The sequence below is a fragment of the Xiphophorus maculatus genome, chromosome 12, assembly GCF_002775205.1.
Source record: "Xiphophorus maculatus strain JP 163 A chromosome 12, X_maculatus-5.0-male, whole genome shotgun sequence".
In the NCBI taxonomy this organism is placed as follows: Eukaryota; Metazoa; Chordata; class Actinopteri; order Cyprinodontiformes; family Poeciliidae; genus Xiphophorus; species Xiphophorus maculatus.
In genome coordinates this window covers 27,228,336-27,255,356 of record NC_036454.1, presented here as the reverse complement: position 1 = coordinate 27,255,356, position 27,021 = coordinate 27,228,336, and the positions used below count along the sequence as shown (strand labels likewise).

The 27,021-nt window shown below is 42.4% G+C and overlaps 1 protein-coding gene across 3 annotated transcripts; it reads right to left on the bottom strand.

Moving 5' to 3' along the window:
* Positions 1 to 683: 683 nt before the first annotated feature.
* Positions 684 to 25,273, bottom strand: LOC102237725 (paxillin-like). Of its 3 annotated transcripts, XM_023343685.1 has the most exons (14): positions 25,135 to 25,273; positions 11,952 to 12,160; positions 11,785 to 11,870; positions 11,559 to 11,698; positions 10,854 to 11,028; positions 8,061 to 8,172; positions 6,661 to 7,932; positions 5,370 to 5,636; positions 4,872 to 5,273; positions 4,563 to 4,724; positions 3,712 to 3,885; positions 3,546 to 3,627; positions 3,296 to 3,444; positions 684 to 3,199 (listed from the first exon to the last, which is right to left on the bottom strand). In XM_023343685.1, the coding sequence occupies exons 1-14, from the start codon at positions 25,145 to 25,147 to the stop codon at positions 2,933 to 2,935; spliced, it is 3,510 nt and encodes a 1,169-aa protein (XP_023199453.1). In that variant the 5' UTR covers positions 25,148 to 25,273; the 3' UTR covers positions 684 to 2,932. The 3 variants fall into 3 exon arrangements, with proteins under 3 accessions (XP_023199453.1, XP_023199454.1, XP_023199455.1); XM_023343686.1 differs by lacking the exon at positions 6,661 to 7,932; XM_023343687.1 differs by lacking the exons at positions 4,872 to 5,273; positions 5,370 to 5,636; positions 6,661 to 7,932.
* Between the last annotated feature and the right edge of the window lie 1,748 nt (positions 25,274 to 27,021).

Genomic DNA, 27,021 nt, shown 5'->3' with positions numbered 1-27,021 from the left:
AAAGCGCTGTTTCAGTGCTGCCACCAAGCGGTGCTATCGAGATACGTCAGTGGCAAGGAGAAATCACTCATTTCAGTGTGTGACGTCCAGTTTTCTACACGTCTGTTTTCTATAAAAGAAAACTATTTCCAGTACTGTATTTGAAATGTGTGAAGCTTGCAAAATAAAGAAATAAAACAGAATTTATTACATATGTTTTGGACAAATGACTAAATGCATTTAATGTTCTCTATAATATAAACTTTCGCTGGATTTTGTGCTTGCAATTCTAGCATTCATCCAGCAGATGGAGGTGTTTCTCCAGCCAACACAACCCCACCTGCATGTGACCTCGTCACTTTCCACGTAGCTTTTCCTCGTGTTGTGGAGCATTTTTTGTTTTACAGACTATCATAATTTTTTGGAAATATCTCTTCTTAAGAGCTTCTCTGATCAAAACTAACAAAAACAACAATTCTTAGGGATTATTTTGTATAATTCCCCCACCCAAACAAAATACAATAAATTATTTAACGGAAATTTAAATGCAAGTTATTTCAGATATATTATAGTTTTTATTCTCTGTGTTGAGATACACAAAGATAAACAAAACAAAATGTAGCAATAAATGTTGCTAGTAAAACAACAATTGTTACTTTAAGACCAAATATATATAAAAAAAAAACACAAAAAACACGCTCGGACAAATTGATAGCAAAACAGAATTTATTTGCATAATCAAACTAACAATGCTTAATCTCACTATTCATATAGACTGACATTCTGAGTGAAAAGGAAAGAAAGACAAAAGAATTTATAGAAGGTATGGCTTTGGTTAAATAACATGCCACTACACTGATTTGAAAGGCTCCTGTAACATGATATCTTAAATAAAGAAAAGAAATAAGGCTCTAGAATTCCCTGAACAAGACAAAAGGGCAAATTGTAATGAACAGACCCAACCTAGTGGTCACACAGTAGATGCCACTCATGCTGTGGGAAATGATTTGAATTAGTCCCGCCAATCGCTCTGGCAGACCACCGCGTTCTCGTGTAACAGCCAACACATTTTAGTGGACTCACAGACAACATGACAGACAGACTAGATTCCTACTGTGATTGGCCTGCGTGTCAAACCACAGGCACAAAAGCAAAGAGAGTCTGTTAACGCACGCTGGTAATCCACAGTTGCATAGTTGCAGGAACGTCACAAGCAAACGGCGTGCTGTCCGCCGGCTTGTGTACTGCTCAACATTCATCTGTTTCCCAATACAGTAATCACAGCAAATATATCCGGGTATCTGAGCCACGCCTTTGCCTCTTCATCCCCGGACAAGTGGTTAGGAAACGCATACGCCAAGCACATTCCAGACAATGTAAGCTGCATTGAATATTTACAGAAACCCTCCCAGGAGTTAGTCTGAAACAGTAACGATAGTGAAAGAGATACAAACAATGTGGCTCCACCTGTGCGAGACGAGCTTAATTTTTGCCCAGTGAAAAGACGAGGAATGATCGGACAGCGCAGAATGTCGGAACAGCCATTTGTGGACACTCTAAGTGACAAATTAGGATTTGATACACGTTTGGTTTTACAGACGAGGATACAGACAGTGTAAAGATAACTGTGGACACTGAAAGTGATTAAAGATTGGCTTCTCCTTCAAAGAAAAAGTAGCTGTGTAACATGATCTCCACACTTCTTAAATCTTCATACGCAAGTGATTTTGATCAATGACTCTAAACGCGACTCTAGAGTGACTTCACATTTCCCATTCTCTAAATAACCACAAGCTGAGTTACATTTCCAAAGTCATGATGTTTCATAGCAATGTGGATTTATCCATACCCCATTTTCTTCTACATAACAAGTGTTTAAAAGTCTTTCTGACATCATATGTGGTAAAAAATAAAAAGCTGACCGCCCATTTCCAAAGCTAACAAAAACAAACAAAAAAAAAACAATAGGTAATCTGTTCCCTGCTAAAATGACACACTCAGCCAGTGAGCAAAATTGTCACACACACACACACACACACACACACACACACACACACACACACACACACACACACACACACACACACACACACACACACACACACACACACGCACACACACATTAATGATTTATGTATCTCATCCAGTCTGAATTCACTACACTGTAAAATGATAGAAACTGTAAAAGCAGAATAACACCGATTTTAGGCTAACCTAAAGGAACGGCTGACATCTTACAAACATATAGAAACGGGGAAAAAAAGTAAAGTTTGCTGCCTCCATGATTTGTGGGGAAGAATGGCACACTTCTGGTATTTGTAAAGGGTTACGACACCATTTACATGCCGAACATGTCTTCATTAGATTTGCTTACCAAATAAAAAGCCACTTCAAAAATGTTAGTCAGCAGAAATGTTGTTTTTTCCAAACTTGGCATGAAAACAGTATCCTGCTTCAACAACATGCACACAATCAGTCTAAAACATACTTCCATCATCACCAGAGGAAAACTCTTCTTTTCACTGGCAGAGCGCCTCCCAAAAACATTCACACCTCTTGAACTTTTTGAGTTTTGTCACAACCGCAACCTGCAATGCATATGCTCAAATTCTATGCGAAAGATCAAATTTGAAGTTTTGGACTTTTTAGCTGTTTGCTAAAAAGCCATTCATGGGACAATACTAATTGGCGGTGGCAGCATCATACTCTGGTACAGGAAAGTTAATCAATGTTAATAAGAAGATGGAAGATCATGGTTCACTTTGAAAAGCATGTGCCATTTTCCTTAAACTTTACAATTTTAAACTACTGTAGTTTGTGTTGACATCTTGCATAAAATCCATAAAGGCTGTCAAAGGTGGGAAAAAGTCCAGAGGGTAATAAATGTTTTTGCATCGCGCTGCATTATAATCGGACCCTGCTCACAGTTCTAGCCTGCTCTAAATGTGGTTCTCTAGTTGAACAGTTTGATGAAGCAGCCCTGGCAGTAGGGTTTGTCGTTCTGCTCTTTGAACGTGCCTTTGTTGAGCTGTTTCAAGCAGAAGGCGCAGACGAAGTGCTCCGGGTGGAACTTCTTGGACATGGCTGTGATGCAGCGGCCCGTGATGGGCTTCTGACAGCCGGAGCAGAGAGAGCCGCGGCACTCGTGGTAGTGCACCTCGCAGTACGGCCGGCCGTCATGCTCGAAGAAGCTTCCGTTCACAAAGGGGGTGAAGCACACCTGCGGACACACGAAAACGAGCCGTAATTTTGCCTCCTCTTCTCGTTCTGAAGGCGACAAAAATCAGCGAGGAGGGAGAAATTCTGGATCACAAACCCTGCAAACGAAACACTCGGGATGCCAGAGGCAGTTGAGAGCGGAGATGTAGTTCTCCAGGATGGCTCTGGCGCAGCCGCCACATTTCGGCGCAAACATGTCGAAGTAATCCTTCCTGCAGTACGCCTTTCCGTCCTTTTCGTGGAACCCTTTGCAGGAAACGCAGGAGAAGAAAACGGGTTTTACATGGCCCGTAAAGCGAAAGCAAACCTATTCCCAATTCAGAACGTAAACAACTAAAAGCCTGTACCCTCTGGGCCGAAGAAGGATCCACACTGAGCACAGAAGAAGTGTTCAGGATGCCATGTCCGGTCTAACGCCGTCACGACTTTCTGAACGAAAGAACGACAACAAAGCTTACTACACGCCAACACTTCTGCTAGAGACGTTCACGTTTTTACAGAGCGATGACGCACATCCAGTATGGGCCCGTTGCAGTAGTAGCATCGCGGAGAGAACAGATTGTGGTAATCTTTCTCGCAGTACGGCTGTCCTTCCCGCTCGAAGAAGTTCCTGGAGCCGATCTCCTCCTGACAGTGTGTACACACAAAGTGCTCAGGGTGCCAGGTACGGCCCATGGCAGTCACCACCTGAGTGAACAGGAGAACAGATGGAGGATTGAAACATGTTTGGACCAATTATTTAGGGAGCTTTACAAACACTGCAAAAAACACAATCTCCCGAAGTAATTTTGGTGCAGGTCCTGGAGAAAATAACTTGGCATACTTGAAATAAAGCAAAACGTACTGACATGTAACTTCAGCAAATTACAGGAGTTTGTTTTAAGTCAAATGTCCCTTAATATTGATGAAAAAGTACTAATTATAAGTCAAACAATCTGCCAGACATTTTTCCGATATTATACGATAAAATGTCTCGTTACACTGGCAGACTATTTCAGCTTGGGGGATTGTTTTTGTAACCTAATCCCACTTTGATCTGTATCCTTTGTTTCTTTGGTTTCCACAATATTTCTTGTTTTCTAGCTGTATTTCTATGATTAAATGACACACAGCTGTATTGTATTCACTGGTTTGGTGACTTTAGAAAGGCAATTTGTTGTACTTCAGGGAAAATGAGGGTGAACACAAAGTTATGTCACACCCAAACGTCTGAAAATTTATTATTTTTCTTCTACTTCGCAATTATGCACTATTTTGGGTAAATCTATCAAATAAAATTCCAATAGAATAGATTAAGGGTTATCCAGAGGGTATACGAGTTTTTGTAAGGCCCAGTGTATGGAAAGTTGATTGTATCATCTCACCTGTCCCACAATGGGCTTACAGCAGGCGCCACAGACTCCTTTAGCAACTGTCTGCACCCCCAGTTTGTTGAGGTCAGACTGCAGGCTACCAAGCATGTTGTCCAGCTTGTTGACCTGTGTGGGTGGCCCACCTGGAACTCCGGCCTTCCCCTGGGCCATGATCTAAAACGGTTGCAAACAGTTATGTCTTTCTGCTCCACAGAGATGCAAATGAAACAATTAGTCACTTGAAGGCTACCAAAGTTCAAAAACAGACATCTCTAAGGTCGGGTGAACAACAAAAAGGGGGGAAGAGACGGGAATTCGTGCCTGCATTGGAGGGAAGAATGGGTCATACTCTGTTTGGCAGCCTACAGACACCAGGAGTTTTGGTGCTGCTGGTTGTACTGGCTCCACCGGTGGTGGATGGTTTGGGATACGGACAACAGGAGGAGGGGGTTCTGGCTTAGGGATGGGAAGGTCCTGAACAGGCGCCGGTGGGGGTATGGCTTTTGTAATTTGCCGAGAAGGAGGAGGTGGCTCCTGAGCACGGATGGCTTGTGAATTAAAGGAGGTAGGTGGAGGAAGAGGTGGTGGTGTTGGGACGGGGGGCTGCTGTACTGGGAGTGGTCTCTTAGGTTCTTCTATAACAGCGGGGCGAAGAGGGTTAGGGGGAGAGAGGGGTGGGAGGACCTTCCTGACAGGGACTGGTGACTCGGGAGGAATTATGATCTGAAGGGAGACAGAGAGGAGTGTGAAGGAAAAGCGAAAGAAGGTGAATTAGTTGAAAGATACTTTGGTTAAACGCCTGAGCACACAGCAGCCAACCTTGTCGACCTCACCGCCCCATCCGTCGGGACGGAAACGCTGGGGTTTGGACGTGACGACGACCCCCTCGGTCAGCCACTCATCCGACTGTTTGCGGCGCCGCTCTGAGCGGCAGATCCCGAGCTTACCCTGAAGCTCCTCTATGAGGCGGTCCTGAGACGAGTTCTTGTTTACAATGACGGGGCCCATCTTCCTGCGCAGGTGACCGTCGCGATACATAGGATGCACGTTGGGAGTCTCTTTAGTGCGCCTAATCACCGATTTTATCTAGGAGGGAATGGTGGAAACCTCATCTTACACCCAGATTCAACATAAACCAGTTCACGCAACATGCCAATGGGCTTTGGGGGTCGTGCATCATGTTCTTTAAGCATGCTTGGTCATAAGACGACAATAAGCTGAAACCCTCCAATTCCTCTTCAACATGACTCAAGCAAGCAAAATACTCACTAAGTCAGATGCGTTAGCTTCTTTTACACAAGTCCAAATGTAAGAAATTATTTTCATGGTTATAGCAGCAAAAGCATTGAGTTAGCCATGGTGCAATCACAATCCAAAAACTTCTTTTCTTGTGCTTGATAACCAAAAATGTTGTATTAATTAATTAATTTATTTATTATGGTAACAAAGACACTGTAAGTAGGAATAGATATCCACCAGGAACTAGAATTACCAGATGGCTGGTTGGAAACTAAAAAAAAAAAACTTTCTCCAATTAGGGAACACAAGATACTAAACTGCTAACTTGTATCAACTCTCTTCAAGGTGGATATTGTAGTGAGTTTTTAGTATTAGTAGAGTGTCTACCTCTATGTGCTTCCTCTGGCATAATTTTTAACCAGCTATTTTAAACACAAACTGTATTTCTTTGTAATTGAATCAAGAAATATTCAATCTATAAAAAGCTTATTTTGGCTGATACAGATTTCTTTTTGTCTGGAAAGTCGGTAAGTACAGCAGATCTGTCAGTCAGCCCTCTCTTATAGCAAAGCACTGATCAGTTTCACATGTAAATATTGGCCAATTGCACATCTCCCAAAATTAAGAACACTGGCACCAAATTATCAGTACACCCCTAGTTGATACATATATAGACCAAACAGTAGCTTACTAAATTTTAAAAACACTTCATAGCATAGAATACGGCTTGTGACCAGCGTGGTTGATAAATATGTACCAGTTTTTAACTTCAGCCATTTTTGAAGATGTTAACAACACAGCTGAAGCAAATGCTAGCATGCATCAGTGTCAGCAGCCAGAACCAAAACAAGCCTGCCGTGTATATGCATACATGTCCCGTCGCAGAGACTCTGTCTATACTGGGAGCTTGGAGCAGGGGCATGTCCAAGGCAACCTCAGGGGTCCCAGGGCACGAGGAGGGGGTCATGGACTCATCCATCCAGCTGGCTTCAGTCAATGGAGTCATGCTGCCATCTGTGTACAGCCTCTCAGTGAACGGTGTCATGGTGCCGTCTAGTCCATCATGTAGGGACATTGACAGCTCCTCGTCAGCCCAGTCCAGGTCTCCGTTTCCGTCGGTTCCCATGTCTATGGAGTCGTCTGTGATGGTGTTGGTGGTGCTGGCGAACGTGTCGGGTTGCACACAGCTTCTGTCCATGGGCAGGATCAGGTCCTCTTGCACCTCCTGCAGTCCTTTCCCGAGAGAGTGAGCCTCCACCGTCTCTAGTGGTTCCTCTGTGTGTGATGTATGACTTTGAGCAAAACTCATCGCTAGAAGCTTATCTAGGGCCTCGTCAAGAGAGGGCTCCTCTGCAGACGGTTGCTGTAAAGCAAGGGAAGTGTCCCTCTGGGCTACAGGAGACACCTCTGACAGCTGTCTGCTGGTACTGGTGAAGATCAGAGGAGAGGGGATCATCAGCGGAGAGACTGCAGAGGGCGGCGAATACGGTGCTGATAGGAGGTGCGGAAGAGATTGAGACGCAGCAGCAGGCAGAGGCGAAGGAGTCGACAGAGGGGGAGTGCGGCTTTTTGAAAGAGGCGGGGAGGTAAAATCTAAGTCCTGGTCAAGAAAACAAGCAGGCCGCGGGCTGATAGATTCAGGAGCACAGAACATTTTACTAACTGATGGTGAAAGCCGCTCTGCAGACGGACTGGGGGTTTTGGAGGTCTTGCGCTCCAGGACGGTGTTAACAGAGGTAAGAGAGGGGGTAGTGGCATTGGAAAGGCTCGGGCTATTTCCTAACAAGCTGGAACTAGACGGAACAGACTGACAGAGGACGAGCAGGGACTTTGTTTGGGAGGACAGCAAGGTGGCAGAGACATCTATGACAGAGTCCAAGTCGATGTCACTGGCAGCAGAAAGAGACGAAGTAGGACTGTGCGGTACGAGAAGGTTCGGATGAGGCATCGCAGAGCCACTATCCTTTCCTTCCTCATCTATGTGCAACTCTAGGGCAGCAGATAAAGGGAGGAAAGAAGAGGCAGATGGGTGGGGAAGACTAAGAGAAGAAGGAGCCACTGGGGTGAAGGAGGAAGACGCTGGAGAACGGTGAGAGGTAGTTGGTGTCCCTGCTTGGTCTGGCAGAGAGCCCAAAGAGCTGGGCTAGAGAACAGAAGAAGTACAACAAAATAAGAGGAAGAGGACAGAGGTTATAAAAACTTCTTTAGGAGAGGTTTGTGAACAGAGGATGTAAAGTAGCCTCCACAACACATACTCATGCTGACTTGTACCTTGAAGTCAGATAAAGAGGCCATCAGTTCATCCAACTCTCTGGTGGCACAGGAAGCCGACATTCTTGTTTGCTGTTGAGATGCATCCAAATCACTATGACGTGTGGAAGAGCTGGAAAGCATGAAGGTGATTCTTTTTCACAACAATGAAACTTGAATCCAAATGTAAATGGGATTAAAAGTAGGGATGCACCAATAAATTGGCCCAGATTTTCTTAATTTTGGGAGATTAGAGATCTCACATCTGCAAAGGTCTGAAAATCAGCCACTGTACTCTTTCCCTGTACGGTGAGAGAGGGCTGGCTGACAGACCCAGCCACCAGGTCAAGTCTGTATGTATGCAATTAACAGTAGTTGCCCCAATGTTGCCAAATTAGCGACTTTGTCATGATGTTCGACGACTTTTCAAATGAAAAAAATTGGCATCGGCCAAAATTGGAACTGACAGATAAGACTTTTTAGGGATTGGTGATGAGCCAGAAAATCAGTCAAATCAATCAGTGCACCCTAATTAAAACCCCAGTTTTATTCTGTGTTTTTACACAGAACAGTAAAATGTATCCAAGTATAAATACCATTACTAACATTTCTTCACCATGTCTTGTAAATAAGTCTAAGCAGTTTAATATACACTTACATTATCCTAATGAAGCATTTAAAACAACAAGAAAAATACAATTTTCTTTTTTAAATCTGTCAAACACGTATATATTTATAGGCTTACAAGCACATAAAACGTTGAAGGTTTTGATAAACAAAGCAATATAGAGCACCTTGCTAAAGTATTCACAAACTTTATGTTTCATTGAGATTTTATTTGACAGACCAAAGCAAAATAGTGAATAATTGCACAATTTCTAACCCCTAAGTCTTGGCAAATAAATCTAAAGCGTATTTATTGTATATGAATTTATCTTTGTACTCTAATGTCCAAAAATAAAATCCAGTGTAACCACCTGGTAACTCCCAGAGGAGCTGCAGAGATTGAAGTATGCGGTTCAAAAATCTGTTGCCACAACAATTAGTTGTCATATACTCTTTTTGGAAGAGCAGTAATAAGAAAGCCATAAAAGAGAAAAAGCAAATATGTGAAAGATGGTCAGATGAAGCTCCAGACGAGTTTAACGGGAGGCATCGGCTTATTTTGGGGAGGCAAAATGAACACGTAGCAATAACAATATTACTCAAGTAAAAAAAAAAAGGTACAGTGCAGTAAAACTACTCATACAAGTACCTTTTCTCCAGAAAAGTTACTCAATGTAACAAGTACTACTCACTTTTGAACATAAACAACATCAGTAGTCTACAGGCTACTAGTTAACAAGCTTAAGGTGCTGTATTGTTATCAGCTAACATTACCTGAACCCAGCAGCTTTACTCAACTCAGTCGGTTAGTTTGGGGGAAAAACTGTCCAAAGTTCTTCACGTTTTGCTGCCATGATTCTAACACACCTGAGCAGCTCTGCACAGCAGCAGCAGGTCTCCTTCGCTGCTGCACAGGTGTAAACCCAGCGCGCGTTGTAGCTCTAATGTTGCATTTAAAGGCGGCTCGGAAGAGCAGGTTACGATGTGTTAACAACGGATTACACATTTTTAACTGCTGAAAAAAGTGACAGAAGGCACCGATGTGGGAAGTGCGGAAGCCCCGACTGTATCAAATCGATATAGGAATAACAGAGAGTTGGCCACTTTAAGGTTAATTAACAACAAACAGCTTCCAGTCCAGGGGGTCACGGCTGATTCTTCCGCCGGGCCTGGTCAGATGAGACCAAATGAAACCTTTGTGGGCTGCATACAGAACACTATGCGTGTAGGAAAACAAGCAGATTGCATCACTCTGAAAACATCATTCCCACTGTGACACTGTTACTTTGTGTTGGCCAGGCAGATAGAAAACCAATTAAATACGTTGAATACATACGGCTGCACCATGACTAAATGAAACATTTCAATATTTTCACAAGGTTTTGTGGATTTCACAATTCTGAAAGTGCTATGCAAAATAAACCTTGCTGAAATTCAATTACACTTGAAAGTTGGGCTGCATGATATGCCGCAAATGTATGGTTTTCTCAGAATAACTGTTTGCAATTTGCATAAATGTGAAGAACCGCCTGGAGTGCAAGAAGTGTTCACTAATTATTTAAGCACCATGCATTCATGCTCTCTGCAGCTCTGATATATTTGATGATATTTAATTACATCTATTGTTTAATGAAGCATAAAAAGTTTTAAAAAGATGATGAAGGCAATAAAAAACTAGAGCTAAACTTTATAATAAATTACTTTATTATTTATTTATTTTATTTGTGTATTAAGTTTCTTAATCTGGGACCTCAGGCTGAATTTCGTACCACAAACAAGCAAAAATGGCACGACAATGAAAAATCCTTGGATCTTTTCGTTGACAAAGCATTACTTTTGTCAACTGATCTCAAACACACAAGACCAAGTGTTTGAGATGGAAATGTTGCTTTTGTTTGTATTTTTAGTAGCTGGACTAGTTATCTGCAGTCTATGTTTGCTATGAATCCGGAACACAGGATAGTAAAATGTTTAAATTTTTGGTTTATTTGTCACAACAATATTGTAATCACAACATAAACAAATATTATACCACATGTTTTCCCTAATATCACACACTCCTACTTAGAAAGATCACAATACATTTATTGAGAACCTCCCTACTGTTCCCTCTGACAGAACCTGACTATTGATCTTCCTTCTGAGTAGCTTATTGTTAGCTTTTCTTTTAACTGCATTAATCAGAGTGAGTAAAAACAGAGGCGGTACCTGGGTGAAGGACCTGAACCCTCCAGCAGACCCTCCACTGGGGGTCGAGCTTCCTCCGGCCTCATCCCATTTCGTTTTGGTTTTTCCTGAGGTGGGGGGCTTACGAGGATGTCAGGAGTGCCTCCGTTCTCATAGTGGGTGATACTGCAAGACGGTAAGGGTGGAGCTGCCTCCTCTAAGGAAACGTGACAGGATGAGTAAACGCTGCTCAACACAGACAGAAGTGAGAAAGTGTCAAACTTCCCCCTTGCCCTGTTTCCCCATTTTCTACAAAGTGGATTTCAGTCCTCATGTCTTAGTCGACCCACCACAAATACAAGCAGATTACGGGGAGGAAAGACACAAGGAAAGCTCAGGCCAGATGCTTTTATTAAAACTTGAGGCGTGTTACTTGAATAGATGTCAAAGAATTATGACATTTGATACAGTTGCATCACCATGTCTGTTCGGCACCCTGCCCCGCATCGTCATTTTTATCATATAAACGCAAAATATTTGTGACAATGCTGTTATTTAATACTAAAATCCCATTTAAATGTGTTAAAATTGTAGCTATGACGTATTTTCTCCAGCATGTCTCTACTCTTCTAGCTGCTCTGTATTCGTTTTAGGAATTTAAATGTCTGTCAGTGTTTTCAGATTAGACACAAAAGGAAGAAGAACGCAGAGGTGCAATTTATTTATTATAATAACAGTTTTCTCTACCTGTAGTGGGGAAGGAAGGGGAGCTCTGCTGCACGGCGTTAAGCTCCAACAGAAGCCGGTCCAGTTCAGAGAGGTTACTGCCCAGGGCAGAGGTGATGGCTGCTGGAGATGAGTCTGACGTCTTGTGTTTGTTAGGAAAACTGAAAAACACACAAAGTGTAACTTAAAGGTAAACGGAAATGTAGTCTGCTTGACTCAGAGGACATTCAGAGAGCGGGAGCAACACCTGTAAACATGGTCCTCTTCGATGTGTGACAGCGGAGAACTGCTGCTGTCTCTGGACCACGAGCTCTTATGGGCCGAACCTAAAGACTGGAGCAGATGAGTAAAGTCATTAACATTTTAGGTTTAAAGCCAGAGAGCGCCTCATGCTCTCATAAAGTAGAGACCTACCTGTTGGGAGGAGTGGTGAGAGTCTGGTTGATCTGTCAGGGAGCCGTTCAGAGCGTCAGCTGAAGGCGGAGGTGGAACCGGAGGCGGTACGGACGCGTCTTGGTAGGGGAGTCCGCCCGTCGGGATGGAGTAGGGGGTCTCATCGGGCAGAAAGACCGGTCGCTTCGAGATGTGGGATGTAGTAGATTCTAGGTCTGCAAGCAGCGCATCTGAAAAGGTGAAATACTTTTTTTAGGTTCCCAACCATAGATCAATTTGGGATATCAGTATCAAACAACAAAGTATCAGATTATATCAGCCTGCATACAAACTCTCCAACAGAAGCCCAGAAGCGCTCGAACAAAGCCATTGAATAATAATAAATGGGTCAGTTGTTCTCATACCTAATATTATTAATATCACTTGATCAAACCTTTTCTAACATTCCACACCATACAATAAGTTATGATGTTGAAATTATATCAGGTCAATATCAGTATAAGCCAATACTCAAAGCTGTAATATCAATACAGTTTCGGAAGTGAAAAAGTTGCATCGAGACACTTGTGGGGTTTTTTTCTGAAGGATCCATTTGAAGAAAACCAGAAGAAGCACATAATCATATGAAGATAAAGAAATATATCTAATGTAGAGATATTGCTTCGTTTGACTTCTTTTTTTTTTTTTACCCCTCCAGGGGGTCTTTTGTGGGCTCTAGTGTCCCTTTTACGAAAGTAGGCTGACAGGAATAGGGAAGGAGAGGAGGGAAGACATGCGGCAAATGTCGCCGGGTCCGGGAGTCGAACCCGCGACGGCCGCGTCGAGGACTGAAGGCCTCCAAATATGGGTCACGCTAACCCCTACGCCACCCCCGAGATATTGCTTAGTGACCACAATAATCCATTTGTCAGCCTCATCAGGCATGACCATTAGCCTCATTAGCCTGTCAAAAAACCTAAAAGTCTGATGTGTTTTCCAGTTAGTGAACGCACCACACCACTACTGAATTAACTAAACAAAAATAAACAAATCAGTTTCTTTAGTCTTATAATTTTCACGGCCAGTCCATTGATGTGACACTAGTACCTCTGGACCAATATTTACAACAAAATCCCCAGTCTACCTTCTTGATTTGTCAAAACCACAACCACTGCTACTTTCTCCAACTTTATTTGTACATTTATTCTATTGTGGATTTCCATTTAGCTTTACAAGACTGAATACAAATTTAACAAGACAGACTGATAACAGAGAGGCAGACAGGCAGAAAGCATTTCTGAATGGCGTCCAGGGTTGAGAGGGTACAAAGTTATCCTCCTGAGAATTTGGTGCAACTCCAGAATAAAATAGACCCTTACATCACACCATCCGTCCGTCCATCCAGCCAGCCTCCGCCTGACCAGAATAGACCGCCGTCACCAGCTGCATGTCGTTATGCTACAATGCTTTTGACATGCCATCATCTGCTTTAGATGATCCAAAGCTCACACTGGCTTAAAAAAGCAGCGTCGTTTCAATCCGAGAACATACAAACTTGTTTCGATTTAGAGCTTCTTTATGACTGCAAAGCTTTATTTCCCGTTGATGTAGAAAGTGATTCAAAGATTAGCATAGAGAATATTTCACACTTTTCCAGACAAGAACTTCCATATTTAATCCTGACTCTTCATCATCACCACCTGTGGTCCAAAGGGGAATCCTGCCCAGAAGCCAAACGTCCTCCGACCTGCACTTTGACGTAAACCATGTGGGAGCTCAGGCCTATTTAAAGCGGTAAGCTCAGTGTGTAACCATGTCTCTGCAAATGTGCTGAAATATCCAGACCAGCTCGAAATAATCTGCACCTGGTGCTGACATGCTAAACAAGGCCCGACTTAAATTGACTGTCACTCATAAAACAAAGCCCGCAGATAGAAAAATGCCACAAGTGGTTTTAGGACAAAGGTGAGCCGTAAAATGCGCCGATCTAAATGTAGCTGTGGTATCATATTTCTCTTACCAAGGTTTTCAAATTAAACATGCTTTTGGACTTGCTATACTTGTATTACTGAATTCCTAGAAAGTTCCTGTTGGCCTTGGCAGAAAGGACGGAAATCCTGCCCAAGGACTGCAGAGGCACTTGCAGACAAAGCAAAGTTCTCCAAACTCACCATCGACTGCTGATATGACACAGCAGTGACCGTAAATATCTGGAAATATTCAAAGTTCTTCTTAAAGAAAACTGTGATGAATCTTTTGGAAATATGAAAAGTTAACTTCTTACTTTTATCATCAGTTTTATGTGGTCTTTATAAGAATCCGGTGCCATCAGAAAAGGTTTTCAAGGAGATTTCTGGGATAAAAATACACCTTATCCTCAATGAACATGTACTTTATTATTTTATTAAATTACATATTATAAATTAATCAAGAGTATGTCCCATGCAGATCACTCACTATGTCATTTATGCAAATTCTAACTCAGAAACCAACAACCCTTTGAAGAAACACACAACACAGATAATTTCCCTTTGGGGTACATAAAGTATTTTTGAATAAATTATTTTACACATTGAACATTCATTCTATGTATGTGAGAATTACTCCATGATAATGATTCCTAAAGAAAATGATCCAAATATCCATCTGCCATGTTTTTGAACATATTTTAAAAAACAGTCTTTAGAAAAAGATTAACAGGACTCCACAGTATCAGGAAAACATCACAATGCAATATTACCATGGAATATTGCGACATAACAATAACCCCCATTTTCCTCTACGTTCTCCTTCTTTTCCATCATCACAGTGTCTGACCTTTCTCCTTGGGGTCGCTTAGATCTACTGCCCATCAGATAAGAACATGAAGGATGAGAAAATGGCTGAATATGTTACTGTAAAGCAGAGTTTAATGCACTACAGCCTAACAAACATTACATCCAAGCAGTCCTGTGTGTTCTAGCTTGAAATGAATATTTAAATAGAAACTTTAATAGATTATTTACTGACAACTATTTTTGTTTAGCTTAGACACTATAGTTGGTGCTTATATTAAAAGCAACAACCACATAAAACACAAGCTTTACACTCCAGAAATTGTACATGCCTATATGAAAGTGAATTAGTTTTGTTGTTGGTTTGACATTTCTATTATTGTTGATGTAACACATCATTGTTTAGTTCCATTATTACCTAGAGCTGGGTGGGGCTTTGTTTCCTGTGCATTTATAAAAAGGAATATATGGAGTTAAGAGAAATATACCTTTTTATATAATGAGCTACAAATAACTTTGTATATCAAGGATTTGAATATACAGGCTTATTTCACACCCATGGTCTTGAGCCGGAAAAGGGTAGAGTGCCTTCTCCGGGTCAGGGGGGGGTGTCCTGCCCCAAGTGGAGGAGTTCAAGTATCTCGGGATCTTGTTCACGAATGACGGAAGAAGGGAGCTGGAGATCGACGGATTGGCGCAGCGTCTGCCGTCAAGCGGGCGCTGTACCGGTCCGTCGTGGTGAAGAGAGAGCTGAGCTAAAAAGCGAAGCTCTCGATTTACCGGTCGATCTACGTTCCCACCCTCATCTATGGTCATGAGCTTTGGGTCGTGACCGAAAGAACGAGATCGCGGATACAAGCGGCCAAAATGGGTTTTCTCCGCAGGGTGTCTGGGCTCTCCCTTAGAGATAGGGTGAGAAGCTCAGTCATCCGGGAGGGACTCAGAGTAGAGCTGCTGCTCCTTCACATCGAGAGGAGCCAGGTGAGGTGGCTCGGGCATCTGGTCAGGATGCCTCCTGGACGCCTCCCTGGTGAGGTGTTCCGGGAATGTCCAACCGGGAGGGGCTATGTCTCTCGGCTGGCCTGGGAACGCCTCGGGATTCCCCCAGAAGGGCTGGAACAAGTGACTGGGGAGAGGGAAGTCTGGGCCTCCCTTCTGAAGCCGCTACCCCCGCGACCCGACCCCGGATAAGCGGAAGAATAAATGGATGGATGGATGGATGGATGGATGGCTTATTTAAAATTTTTCTGTCTCTCTTAACTGTATGTGGCAAGTATTTATGCCGTTTTGTGCAAAAATAAATAAATGATAAATAAACAAATTCTCCGGTATGGAATCAATGTTTTTTGTTGGAAGTAAATATTGCAGACCTTATGAGCACGATCCCAGTTTATGGAAAAAAGTACTCTCCCTTTAAAGAATAAAAAAAGTTTAGACATAAACATCTGAACCGATACTTGTCCAACTCTCCTTATCCATTTGTCTCATTTAAATTATGCTAAATACAAATGATGACTCTATTTTAAATAATGAATCAGTGAGGAAAGAAAGAAATCTTCTTCACAACACAGATTGATATGAAGAGTTTTCTTTTATGATCAGATAAATATTGAGTAAAGGCAGACAATGGAAGGTCAGGTTGTCCGTTTGAGTTCAGAAATCTCAGCTTCTTCATGAATCAGTAGTTTGCTCTTCTGTTTGCTCCAGGCTGGCAGCTGATGGAAAGTAGATAAAAGATAGTCAGCTAGTTCATTTTGGATGTGTGAACACAAAACTATAAATTAATTCATTATGAAAGTGTGTTGATTGTTCACTTACACAACAGTTTACTGCTCTGAGCACACATTGCATTCACAAGGCCACGGCAACCTTAATCGCCTTTGCCCTCGCCCTCTCGTCCCTCTCCTCCTCGAAGGACATGTCCTGGCAAAGATGCTGCTTCTCCAACGTTTCCAACCCTGATATTTCCCGACAGAGCATTTCCAGAATCTCGAATTCTCTCAGACCGTTCCACTCAATCTCATCCCTCAGTCTGGATTCCCGTTGATGCAGCGCCAGGATCTCCTGCAGGAGTTCGTCCCTTTCTTTCCTCAGCTCCATGTAGCTGTTGGACTTTTCTTCACCGATATGGTCCAGGACCTCGGATGAAACCTCTATGTGCGCTTGCGTAAAGACCTCAGGCCCGTGGGTGCCTTTGTGAGCTCTCGATTCTTTTTCTTTTCGAAGCATCAGTTTCAGCTCCAGCAGTTCTCCACTGAGGTCATCCACTCCTCTTTTGAGATTTGCATCGGGAATCTGGATTGGCGCTAGACATTTTTGACAGACATTATGGATTTCTTCCAGTTTCTGCAAGAAATGGTCTGCGATTTGAACAGCCCGCTCGGCTTTGGCCTCCACATTCATCCGCAGATTAGTTTCTACCCGGAGTTGGCGATTCAATTCTAGAAACACATGAGTGAAAACTTCTTCTACTTTTAAGGTAAGGTACAAGCAGCAGACTGGTTATCTTCTACACCATAAACAAATGTGTTTACAGCTGACAGTATGAAACCAACTTACGACCAATGGCTTTGTTGGGATCTGCAGCCTGAAGCTCTTTAAGTTTGTCAATTTCTTGACTCAGAGCCATGTTCTTCTTCCTCTCTGCTTCAAGCTTCTTCCTGAAGTGGACTCTTATTTCTGCATTTTGATGGTGGAGTTCTTCGTTTTCACCAAAAAGAATGTTCAGCTCCTTCTCATACATTTCAAAGAGGTTAACGGTATGCTCACGACTCCATAGGTTCTCCATGTTTGCATTTTTCCAACACTCTAACCAGAAATGCTTGCTTTCCCAGCGCAGAGGGAAGTGTGTCGAAGGCCTGAGTTGATTCTCTGTAGTGAACTCTGAACTGCTAGAAGACCCGACTGCAGTTCCAGAACATTTGCTGCGTCGTCATAAGGATCCATGGCGACATTGTGCTCTTCTGTCCACCAATCACAGCTGAGACATTCCTCTCACTTGTTCCGTTCAGATCAGATCGGAAAGGACGTTTCCATTTAAAGTATCAGAAAATTTTACATGCAGTTGTATGTATGATTTCAGAAGAATATTTAATCACGATGCTATTGCTGAAAATTATAAGGTAACTCAGTTATGTTTCATTTTTCTTTCTTTTTTTTACATTTCATATTGACTCAACCACTATTCATGAGCATTAGCTTCTCAGCCATTAGAGAAAGTAACATGCGACTGGCAAAATATGTTATTGCAACCAAGCAATCCTTTGCAATTACAATATTGCACACACTGATAGTACAATGTAATGATTTGATGCAATGTGCAGGTCTAGTTGCTTCATGTTGTTTGTCTTGTGTTTCAGAAGAAGTTTAAATAACTTACAGGATGATCATTTGAGACAGACCAATTAGGTTTTTGTTGTTTTAGATTTTTGATTGTGAACTCAGATCTTGCTAGAAGACCCGACTGCAGTTCCAGAACATTCGCTGCGTCATCATAAGTTGCTTGATATTTCCAAACTCTTTTTAAAAAACTCTGCGAGGCCAAGTGGGTCTAGACAATGGATGGATAATAATTGCACACTTTAAAAAGTTACTTCTCCTCATTAGGACCGCTATACCACAGTTAAAACGTGGACAGCCAATGTATGTTAACAATTTATGAGGTAACAATAGCTCAGCCTATTTAAGTCAACTTGAGGAATGGGTTTCAAATTTTGATGACATTATATATTTAAAAACTAGACTGCACTTTGAAGAGGTTTGAGTATGCGTGTAGACCTGAAATGTTGTCAATTTGTTTTGTTTTATGAAATATACAGAAAAGTCTCAAACTTACAGAAACCTAAAAGCATCAACAATCCAACCAGCAGTTGGGCTAAGTATCGGTCTAATCTTTTCCATTCCAGACTGGGGGTGGGCGGTGTGTAGCAGCCACAATGGACAAAGTCCAATTCTGCTAACAGCATCCTGACTCAATGGCTGATTGTGCAGCGGTCTAAAGGAATAAAACTGTCATCAAAAATGAAACGACTGGACCAAATTATTTCAAACGACTTCATCTGACTTGAGTCAAACAATACACAGACTTACATTGGCGCTGTCAGTGGACATAACTGCGGTACCGTATTGTGTTGACATTATACACATTCTTGGGGGAGTGGGCACATGTATAGTCTTGACTTTGTGCACCCACTGTCCACCCACTCATGGCTCTTCCACAGTCCTGCGATGTTTATCAGATGGGATGAAGGCACATGGGGAATTCCACACATTCCTCCGTCCACCCTGAGAAAGAAACCTCTCAGGTAGGGGCATGTGGAAAACAGCTCTAAACGCGAACACACAAACTTAATCTAGCGAAAACGGTCATTAAAGTCCCGCCTTTCTCTCCCCCAACACACCTGGAGTCAAGAAGAAGACACTCAATACTCCATGCTATCCACAGCATGCTTTGAATTCCACAATAAGGGAGATGCCTGTGTTTTTACTGCCCTTCACCACACAGTGGGGAGTACACTACAGGCACAGACGAAACCAGAGCACTTCGATCTTTTTCATGAACATGTGGGCAACGGTGAAAGGTCATCAGGGTCCACAGCTCACCTGTTTATACCCAGGGAGCAAAAAAGAGCAGAACTGGCTCCGGTCCCGAACGGAAACCCTATCCTATCCTATCAAGCCAACCGAACGTGATATATTTATAACAAACAAGAAAAGCAGGGGCCGGAGTGAGGCGGCGGTAAAGAGAGAAATGACATCCAAAAGGTGACGGAATCGACAGAGAATCTAACTTTAAAGACTAAAGATGGCTAACTATTTTTTTTTACCATGCAGTTTAAGAAAGAAAATCCCAAACAGACAATGGTTGAAGTTAGTAATGGCATACAATCAGTGGGACAGAGGCGTCATTTAGCGATTGCTAGCTAAAAATACCCTGCCAAGCAGAGCCATGTAAGAAAGATGACACTCCCTTTGAAAGATTGCTGGACCAAAATAAAAGTGCTTCCCCACAGAACAGTAAATCAGATCACAAGGGAAAGTCTAACGACTGATGCAGCACTCGGTCACTGAGGACAGTCAGAGCCAAGGCGCGGATGAGAACCGTATGTCAACGAGGAGCCATCTGGGCTGTCTGCAAACTGTCAGACAACGGCCATCTCGTCATTTACGGCATGCGAGTGCTTGTTAAAAGCACATTCGTGCTTTCAATAATATTTGTTCCAGGCATTTAAAAAAATTTTTTTATCTATGATTGCGTTGACAACTGTTAGACGTGGGATATTTAGCGTATTACAAATGTTCACACCAACCTCCATGTGAAAGTCATTTATTTAGCTAAAATTTGTTCAATTAGTTCAAATAAGTAAATAAATAAATCAGGCCCTCCAGTTTCTCGCAATTTCACGGTAAAAGTCACACAAAAAAGTTTGGTTTTTTCTACTAATGCTGGGTAATTGTGACTTTATTCCAAACGTTTCGCAAAAATTGTCAAAAACATTGGGTTTGAGTGACTGATGAGCTATAGTCCGTGATGGCGAGTAGCTATTTAAATTCTTTAAATAAATTTAAAAAAATATTTGTGTCTGTCTGTTATTTTTTCCTTATTGTTTTCCTCTATATGTCAATTTTTTAACAAAATCCCTTGCAAATATTTCCAAAGTAGCACCGCAAAACTTGTGATTTTGAAAGCAAAAAATAAATGATCATAAAAACAATGGTGAAATCCCGGAGGCACTGATAAATATTCATCCATTCACTCTATATAGAATAACCAATTAATCTAACAGGGACACATAACCAGCTGACAAGTTCTCTGCAGGTTCTGCCTGCCGACCCTTCGTCCTTTCAGGAGAATGGATCAGCTTAAGACCCTAATCAGAACAGCGTCTCAACAGTGAGGGAGGAAAGTTTGGACTAGAAACCGTAAGCAGATGATCCTTCTGGGGAAGTGGAGCATGTGGACTCTAAGTGTTTGATGAACTGGATGGGGAAAGAAGCAGATCTGAAATTTGGTGAGCAGGCTTGGTCCCGAGTGCAGATAGGAAGTCCATCATCGTTGCTGGAGAAGCCCAGGTTGGGGATCAGGTTTCTTCTCCGACAGGTCAATAGGCCAGTCAAGGCTCCCGGGATTAACATTTTAAAAGAAACGAAACAAATGAAAACCGAATCCTTTTACACCTTTTTAAGTTGTAAAATGAAAAAGTTTGTGTTTTCTTTTCCTTTCCTTTATACAGCTCCCAGCTGCATACTTCATGGAAGGCCATAGAGCTAACTGTAAACAAAACAAAAAACATTATTTTAATTAAAAAAATAACATAAAAATACATTATCTTTATCTACCAGTGAATCACTTGAATCTCTAATTTAAACTGATTTTAAAAACTGCACTAAAATTTAATAAAATAAGGATAATTTGCATAACAAGAATGATCAAAATTCAATAACATGAAAACTTTCCACTCATGAAAAAAATTACAAAACCTCTGTTTATTAAGTGGAGATATCTTTTCACAAGCAAATCCAAGCTTAATGTGGCATGTATTGATAATTTGTAGAAATTCAGAGATCTTCAAGTTTTTAAGGCTTCAGAGTGACGTACTGATTTCTTTTGTGAACACATACGCATGAAAAAATAAAAGCACTAAAAGCATCAAGCTTTACATCAGCCTTATTAACCTGATATCAGTCAATGCCTGTCTCGAGCCAAGATCTGAGGTCATGTTAACTGGGAGAAAGAAACAGGAAGCGACTGAAAGGAGCTACAACTGGAACAAGAGTATGGTACAACAGCAATTAACAGAGGAAAGGCTGTTCTGGCACCCGGCTCACAGACTGCAGGCCCGCTGCTGCCCCCTCCAACAGCGTTCGACGGCCTCCAGCACTGAGTCCGCTCATTGTTTTCCTTCACCGTTTCCTGAGGATGTGAGACAGGCTCGGTTGCCTAAGCGATGAGGTCAGTCACGCCGCTCTCTCTTCCCCAGACCTACACCAGGATGGGTGTGGATCAGGGACGAGCCTGATTTACAGTCGGGGGGCTTCTTTCCAGCTTTGCAGGCGAGCCCACTGGTTAAGCATGGCATGCTCTAACCCTCCAGCTTTTCACAGGGTGATGATGGCTAGTTTGCTAACACCAACTCTGCACTGCTGTCTCACAGTGAACCGCTAAAACACCTTTAAGGATTATCAGCATGTAGTGCAAATGGTTTAAATATGCAGCGTCATGATTTCTACACCAAACCAAGTCTTCCTAGGGTTTTGTAATACATTTTTAAAAAGACTCCCTGTCTGCCAAGCGATCAACAGGACCTCCAACAGCTAAGGTTACAGGCCTGCCATGTGTTTACAGATGCATTAAGGTGTTGCTATGTGCTTCGGTTTACACACAGATCTATTCGTGCTTCAATAGGTCTGGAAAAGGTGCCTGAGGAATTCCCTCTGTTTCTAACTATAAAGGGCATTTGCTACCTGCTGTGTTCCCAGAAAATCTCCCGAATCGGATTAGAGGAAAACTGTTCCTAAACACGGCGTCGGCTCCTCAGCTAAAAATTAAGACGGAAACAAAGGAGTAAAACAGTAGGAATGACTACCGCTTTGTACCCAAGTCATGCATGGAGAAGTTTAGTGCTACCTGTTAGCTTAAGTGAGAAGAAACATTTGCTTTGTTTATAATCAGAGTTGGCACCGCACAACCTTTTCTCCTCCAAACAAACTTCCCTTAATGCAACAGCTGGCCCTTTCTTTGTGTTAAATTGTCCCCTTGTCCATGTTATTGACAAAAACCTGAAAACTTCATCCACCATTTTTTGTGGTTTTTCCACACCCTGTCCTGGCTCCCTTTCACACCGACCTGTGCTTCACGCTGAGGCAACAAACCTCCAGCAGAAAAAATAAAATAAAACCCCCCACTGTGAAGTCTGGACCAAATTTCCAGCACATTCTCTAGAACGTCGACGCTAAGCCAGACCTGGAAAGATGCACTAATGTAGGGAGACTGAACTCTCCCAGTCATTTCAATCAATGCTTGTATTAAGGTCACAATAACAAATTTTGCTGAACAATAAATTGTCCCAGAAGTTATTGCGATAAATCATAATATTGTTGTTTTGAGATCATTTTAAAGTAACTCAATGGTAATGGCATAATAATGCAAAAATACATTTTCAAAGATCAATAAACTCTAATGAACATTTAATACTGGAACTGGAAGCCATTTTAAATATCCGAAATAAACGAGCAAAGCTACAGAAACAGTAAATAAAATGAATTATGAAGTCTCTGTAAACAAAACTGTCCTCCAGAAAAAGGGCTGGTTAAGACCAAAGCACCAGACTGGAGACTTTTGTCATCCAGTTTTTGTTAGAAAGAGAGAGAAAAACGATAAATCATGCAAATGGAAATGATTGAGTTTGTTTCAATTCATCATGCGATTAATTGATTTATTGCTTATTGCGACAGGCCTACTTCTACTTTCTGATAAGCGTGCGTAAATGTTCAGCAGTTCACAGTATTAGAAAAGAAAAAAGAAATAGAACCCAAACTGATTCATTTAAAACAGAAAACAGACAGAGCACTCTTGACACATGTTGCTCTAAGGTCCACATCTGGGCGAGGCCTCGTCCCATAGGGCCACATGCGCCTTGAAAATGAAGCTAGGCCTGGCTGCCACTTGGTCTAAGCTTGTAAGAAGGTTGATTGGAAAATTTCACTGGAAATTTCTGACTCAGAGTCAGCAAGAGAGGGCTCACCCTGCTCCTTCCAGCAGTGACGATCACATAAATCGCACAAGAAAAACAACAAAAAAAGGGGTTAAAACATGATCAAGTTTCTTTCTTGATTCACAAAGGTTTTTATCAACCAATCCTCTAGCGTTTTTGGTTAAAAGGTCAGTAATGAAGTGTGTTGTTCTTGCATACTCAAGGAGGGATTAAGAAACTTAAGACTACCACTGTGAGGCACTTAGGAGTAATTTAATCTACACTTTTTGACTTTTGCTCTACCGAATGCCAAAGCTCAATGTTTTTAACAAAGGGTGGGAAGATTTTAGGTGGGCAGACGGAGGCCAACTGCGTCGCCGCCGGAGCAGGAGAGGTGCGGCGAGAGGTAAGTCATGACCCCGCGAGTATTTGGCCTTGGACCCCGAAAGAGTATGATGCTCGAAATTCCTCAGCAGCCTCGCCCCCCGTCCCTCTGTCTTCAGCAAGCTATTCGGAGAGGCTGCAAGCTCCCACTCAGTCAACAATACGTCCTTTCAGCAGACCACAGCAGCAAGAGCATCTAATGTGGCCTGGAGGTATTCTCACAGCAGGCCAAATGCTAAAATGTGAGCCATCATCTCTCCACTTAAACAATTACCAAATCCATTTAACTAAGGCTCCCTCTTTGAGAGGTCAGAAAAGGAAGAACAAAAACTTCACAGATGCAGAGGTTTAGCATGAAATACATAGCATGAAGTGAATATACTGAACAGATATAGCTGACATATATGAAACTGTAAGTGGAAGGACATAAGAGAGTTTGTGGTGTACCTAGCATGTCTTTTGTCAATTGTCAAAGCACGAGTTAGAAAATGTTGGCTGGAATGTCAAAATGTAGAAATATTCCCAACACCAAAGAGCTCAATGAAATGTATTTTCCAGCCTGTGTAATGCACGCAGTGACAGGGAAAGTGTCACGTCACAGAAAACTAAAATCGCGGGTGTTTTCAACACCGAAGTAATCAGACAAACTGGAGAACAAAACCAATAAACAGACGATTGTTTGGTTTCCCCCACAACCACAGCGTCCATATTTCTAATTTTAAAAATCGAGTATTTTCGTGGGTCAGTGGTTATGTGTGTGTTTTCGTTGTTGTTTTTCAGTAATATCTGCTCCATCCCAGTGGTTTTAAACAGCCAGAGTGAAGGGCTGAACCCGCATTGTGCTGCAGTCTAAATACGGAGGCCTGTTGACTCCACCACTTCAAAGTTGGAATGAGCAGCCTGGGGCGAGAGCGGAGGAGTTCACGTTAAAGCTCGATAACAACACGACAACCGAGCATCTCCTCCCTTTGGAGCGACATAGTGGATCAAAAGTGGCTCATATACCTGGAGCAGGAGCGGCGTGTCATTATGAGAGACACAACATGAGGGAGAGTTCAAACAGAGGCGGCAGTAAGAGGCTAGCGGTGTCCAGTCGCTAACTTACTGCGATGCTTTTAAGAAACAAATAGGAGCGAATTATAAAATGTGTCGAAACGACTTACTCCTTTTTCCCGCAGGCCGTGGTAACATTTCTGTCTACTTTTAACTCGCTTTTCCAGAGAGAAAGAACAACCCGCAGTTAACCCGAAATACTATTTTAGACACAAAATCTCGACGAAACGTAACTGACTCCTCCACCCTGCTGCCCGTTTCTCTTCATAGAAAAAAAAAACAACAACAAAAAAAACACTCCGCTTTCCAAAAGCAACTTACCCAGATCGTCCATGGCGACTGCCTGGTTGTGTCCGGCCTGAGTTTCCTTCCTAGCGACCTTGTCGACGGTTTACGAAGTCTGAATCTGGCTCTTCAAACTTCTCCACTGCTCCACAAGTTCAGTCGGGACAGGGGCTCGTGAACGCGCAGCGGCGTGTTCACGCGCAGCTTTACCCAGAGCGCCTGCATGCTGCGGCTGCAGCGCGGTAAACAGCGACATCTGGCGCCCAACAGCCACAACTACATGCTTAAAGCCAAACGGGAGAAATGCCAAGTTACAGTTACACGCTACTGTATGTCTCAAAAATAAAAGAATGTCCTTGAAAAGTTCAATAGTTCAAGTCAAGTCAAAAAGCGAGACATACATGACACTTTTGTTAGCCTTCCGTTTGTATGTTTACGCTAAGAGGCTTCAGTTTCAGTTTTTCTCTGAGAAATGACAAGACTTCAATAAAGTATTTAGATGCGTCCTACCACCTTCAGCTTCTCATGTGGCCTAGACCTGCAATAAGAGGCTATTTTGCGACCAGAAGACTCCCCGTGTCACCAGGGAAGCTTTGCTGAGGAGTCGGCTTCCCCAACGTCTTCTCCCTGCGTCCCAAGAAGGAGAACAAGGAAGGGAGGTGTTGAGGATGAGCAACCTGCCAAGATGATGCGGTGCAAGAAGGTCCTTGGAAATGAACAGTCCCCTGAATGGTTTCTTCCCTCAGTCCATGAAATTAACTTCTCAAGACCAGCGCACACAGAAGAGGACTTTGAGGAACCAATGCCATCAACATCTGGCCTTGACCCAGGTGGCCTGAGAGGTGGAGGGAGGTGGAGAGTTCCTGGTTCAGACCTCATTACACTTTGAGTGACTGATTAGTTGTGATCTCTGAAGGGTGAAGGACTAATTTCCCACAAAGAAACTGAGACATATGGAGATCATTGCTTTATTGACTTTTTCTTAAAGCTCATGACTTTCTAGCAAGAGTAGTGATGCCCTCAGTAGCATCTTGCACTGTAGCTTTTCTTTACAGCCTTGTTGGCTTTTGTATTTTAGATGTTAAGGAGTCTAGCAGGACTGATGATGCTCTCGGTAGCTTCTTGCGCCAGGGCTGTTCTTTGCACCACTGCTGGATTTTGTTTTTTAGATGCTAAAACGTTTGGCAGGACTGGTGATGCCCTTGGTAGTGCCTTGCTCCAGGAATTTTTGTTGCACCGCTGCTGGATTTTAGGTTTTAAATCTAAAGATTTTGAACATCTACTTTTTACTATGTTCCAAAATGTAAAAAGTGAGTGTTGTGGCACTTGTAAATCAACAAGAAATCGTGGTAAAATGAGAATTTCTGAGGAGTGAGACGATGTTGCTGAGGACAAATTAAAGACTGAGACAATGCTGTGCAAGATAAATTTGATTCTCCAGAGTGAAAAGAACTCATGACACATTTAAAATCCGTAGCGAGTCCGACAGCGTTTATGGTGACAAAATAAAAACTATAGCGATAGAGACATTGGGAATGAATTGGAATCTTCCAAGGACGACAGGATGAAGACGTGAGGAATACAGCAGCTTTGGTTTCCCCAACGTGACCTTGGACATTCACAAATCCATCAGTTTGTGGCCTGATCCAGAAACTTCCCATTAGTAATAGCTTCTGTGTTTTTTACCTCAATGTGTTCTTGGGCAAGACACAGAGACTCAAATGGCATGTAATGCTGCTTCTGTAGACATTAGGCTGAAGGAAGATTCAAGATGAGAGCACAGAGGACCATCGTCTGACTTTTATGTAGTGAGAGGAAAAGGGGAGTAGATGTTCAGAAAGTTTAGTAACATTACAGAACTTCCAGAGCTGGTTTCTGATTCCAGATGCAGTCTCTACAGACCTTTAATCTCTCTGACATTTC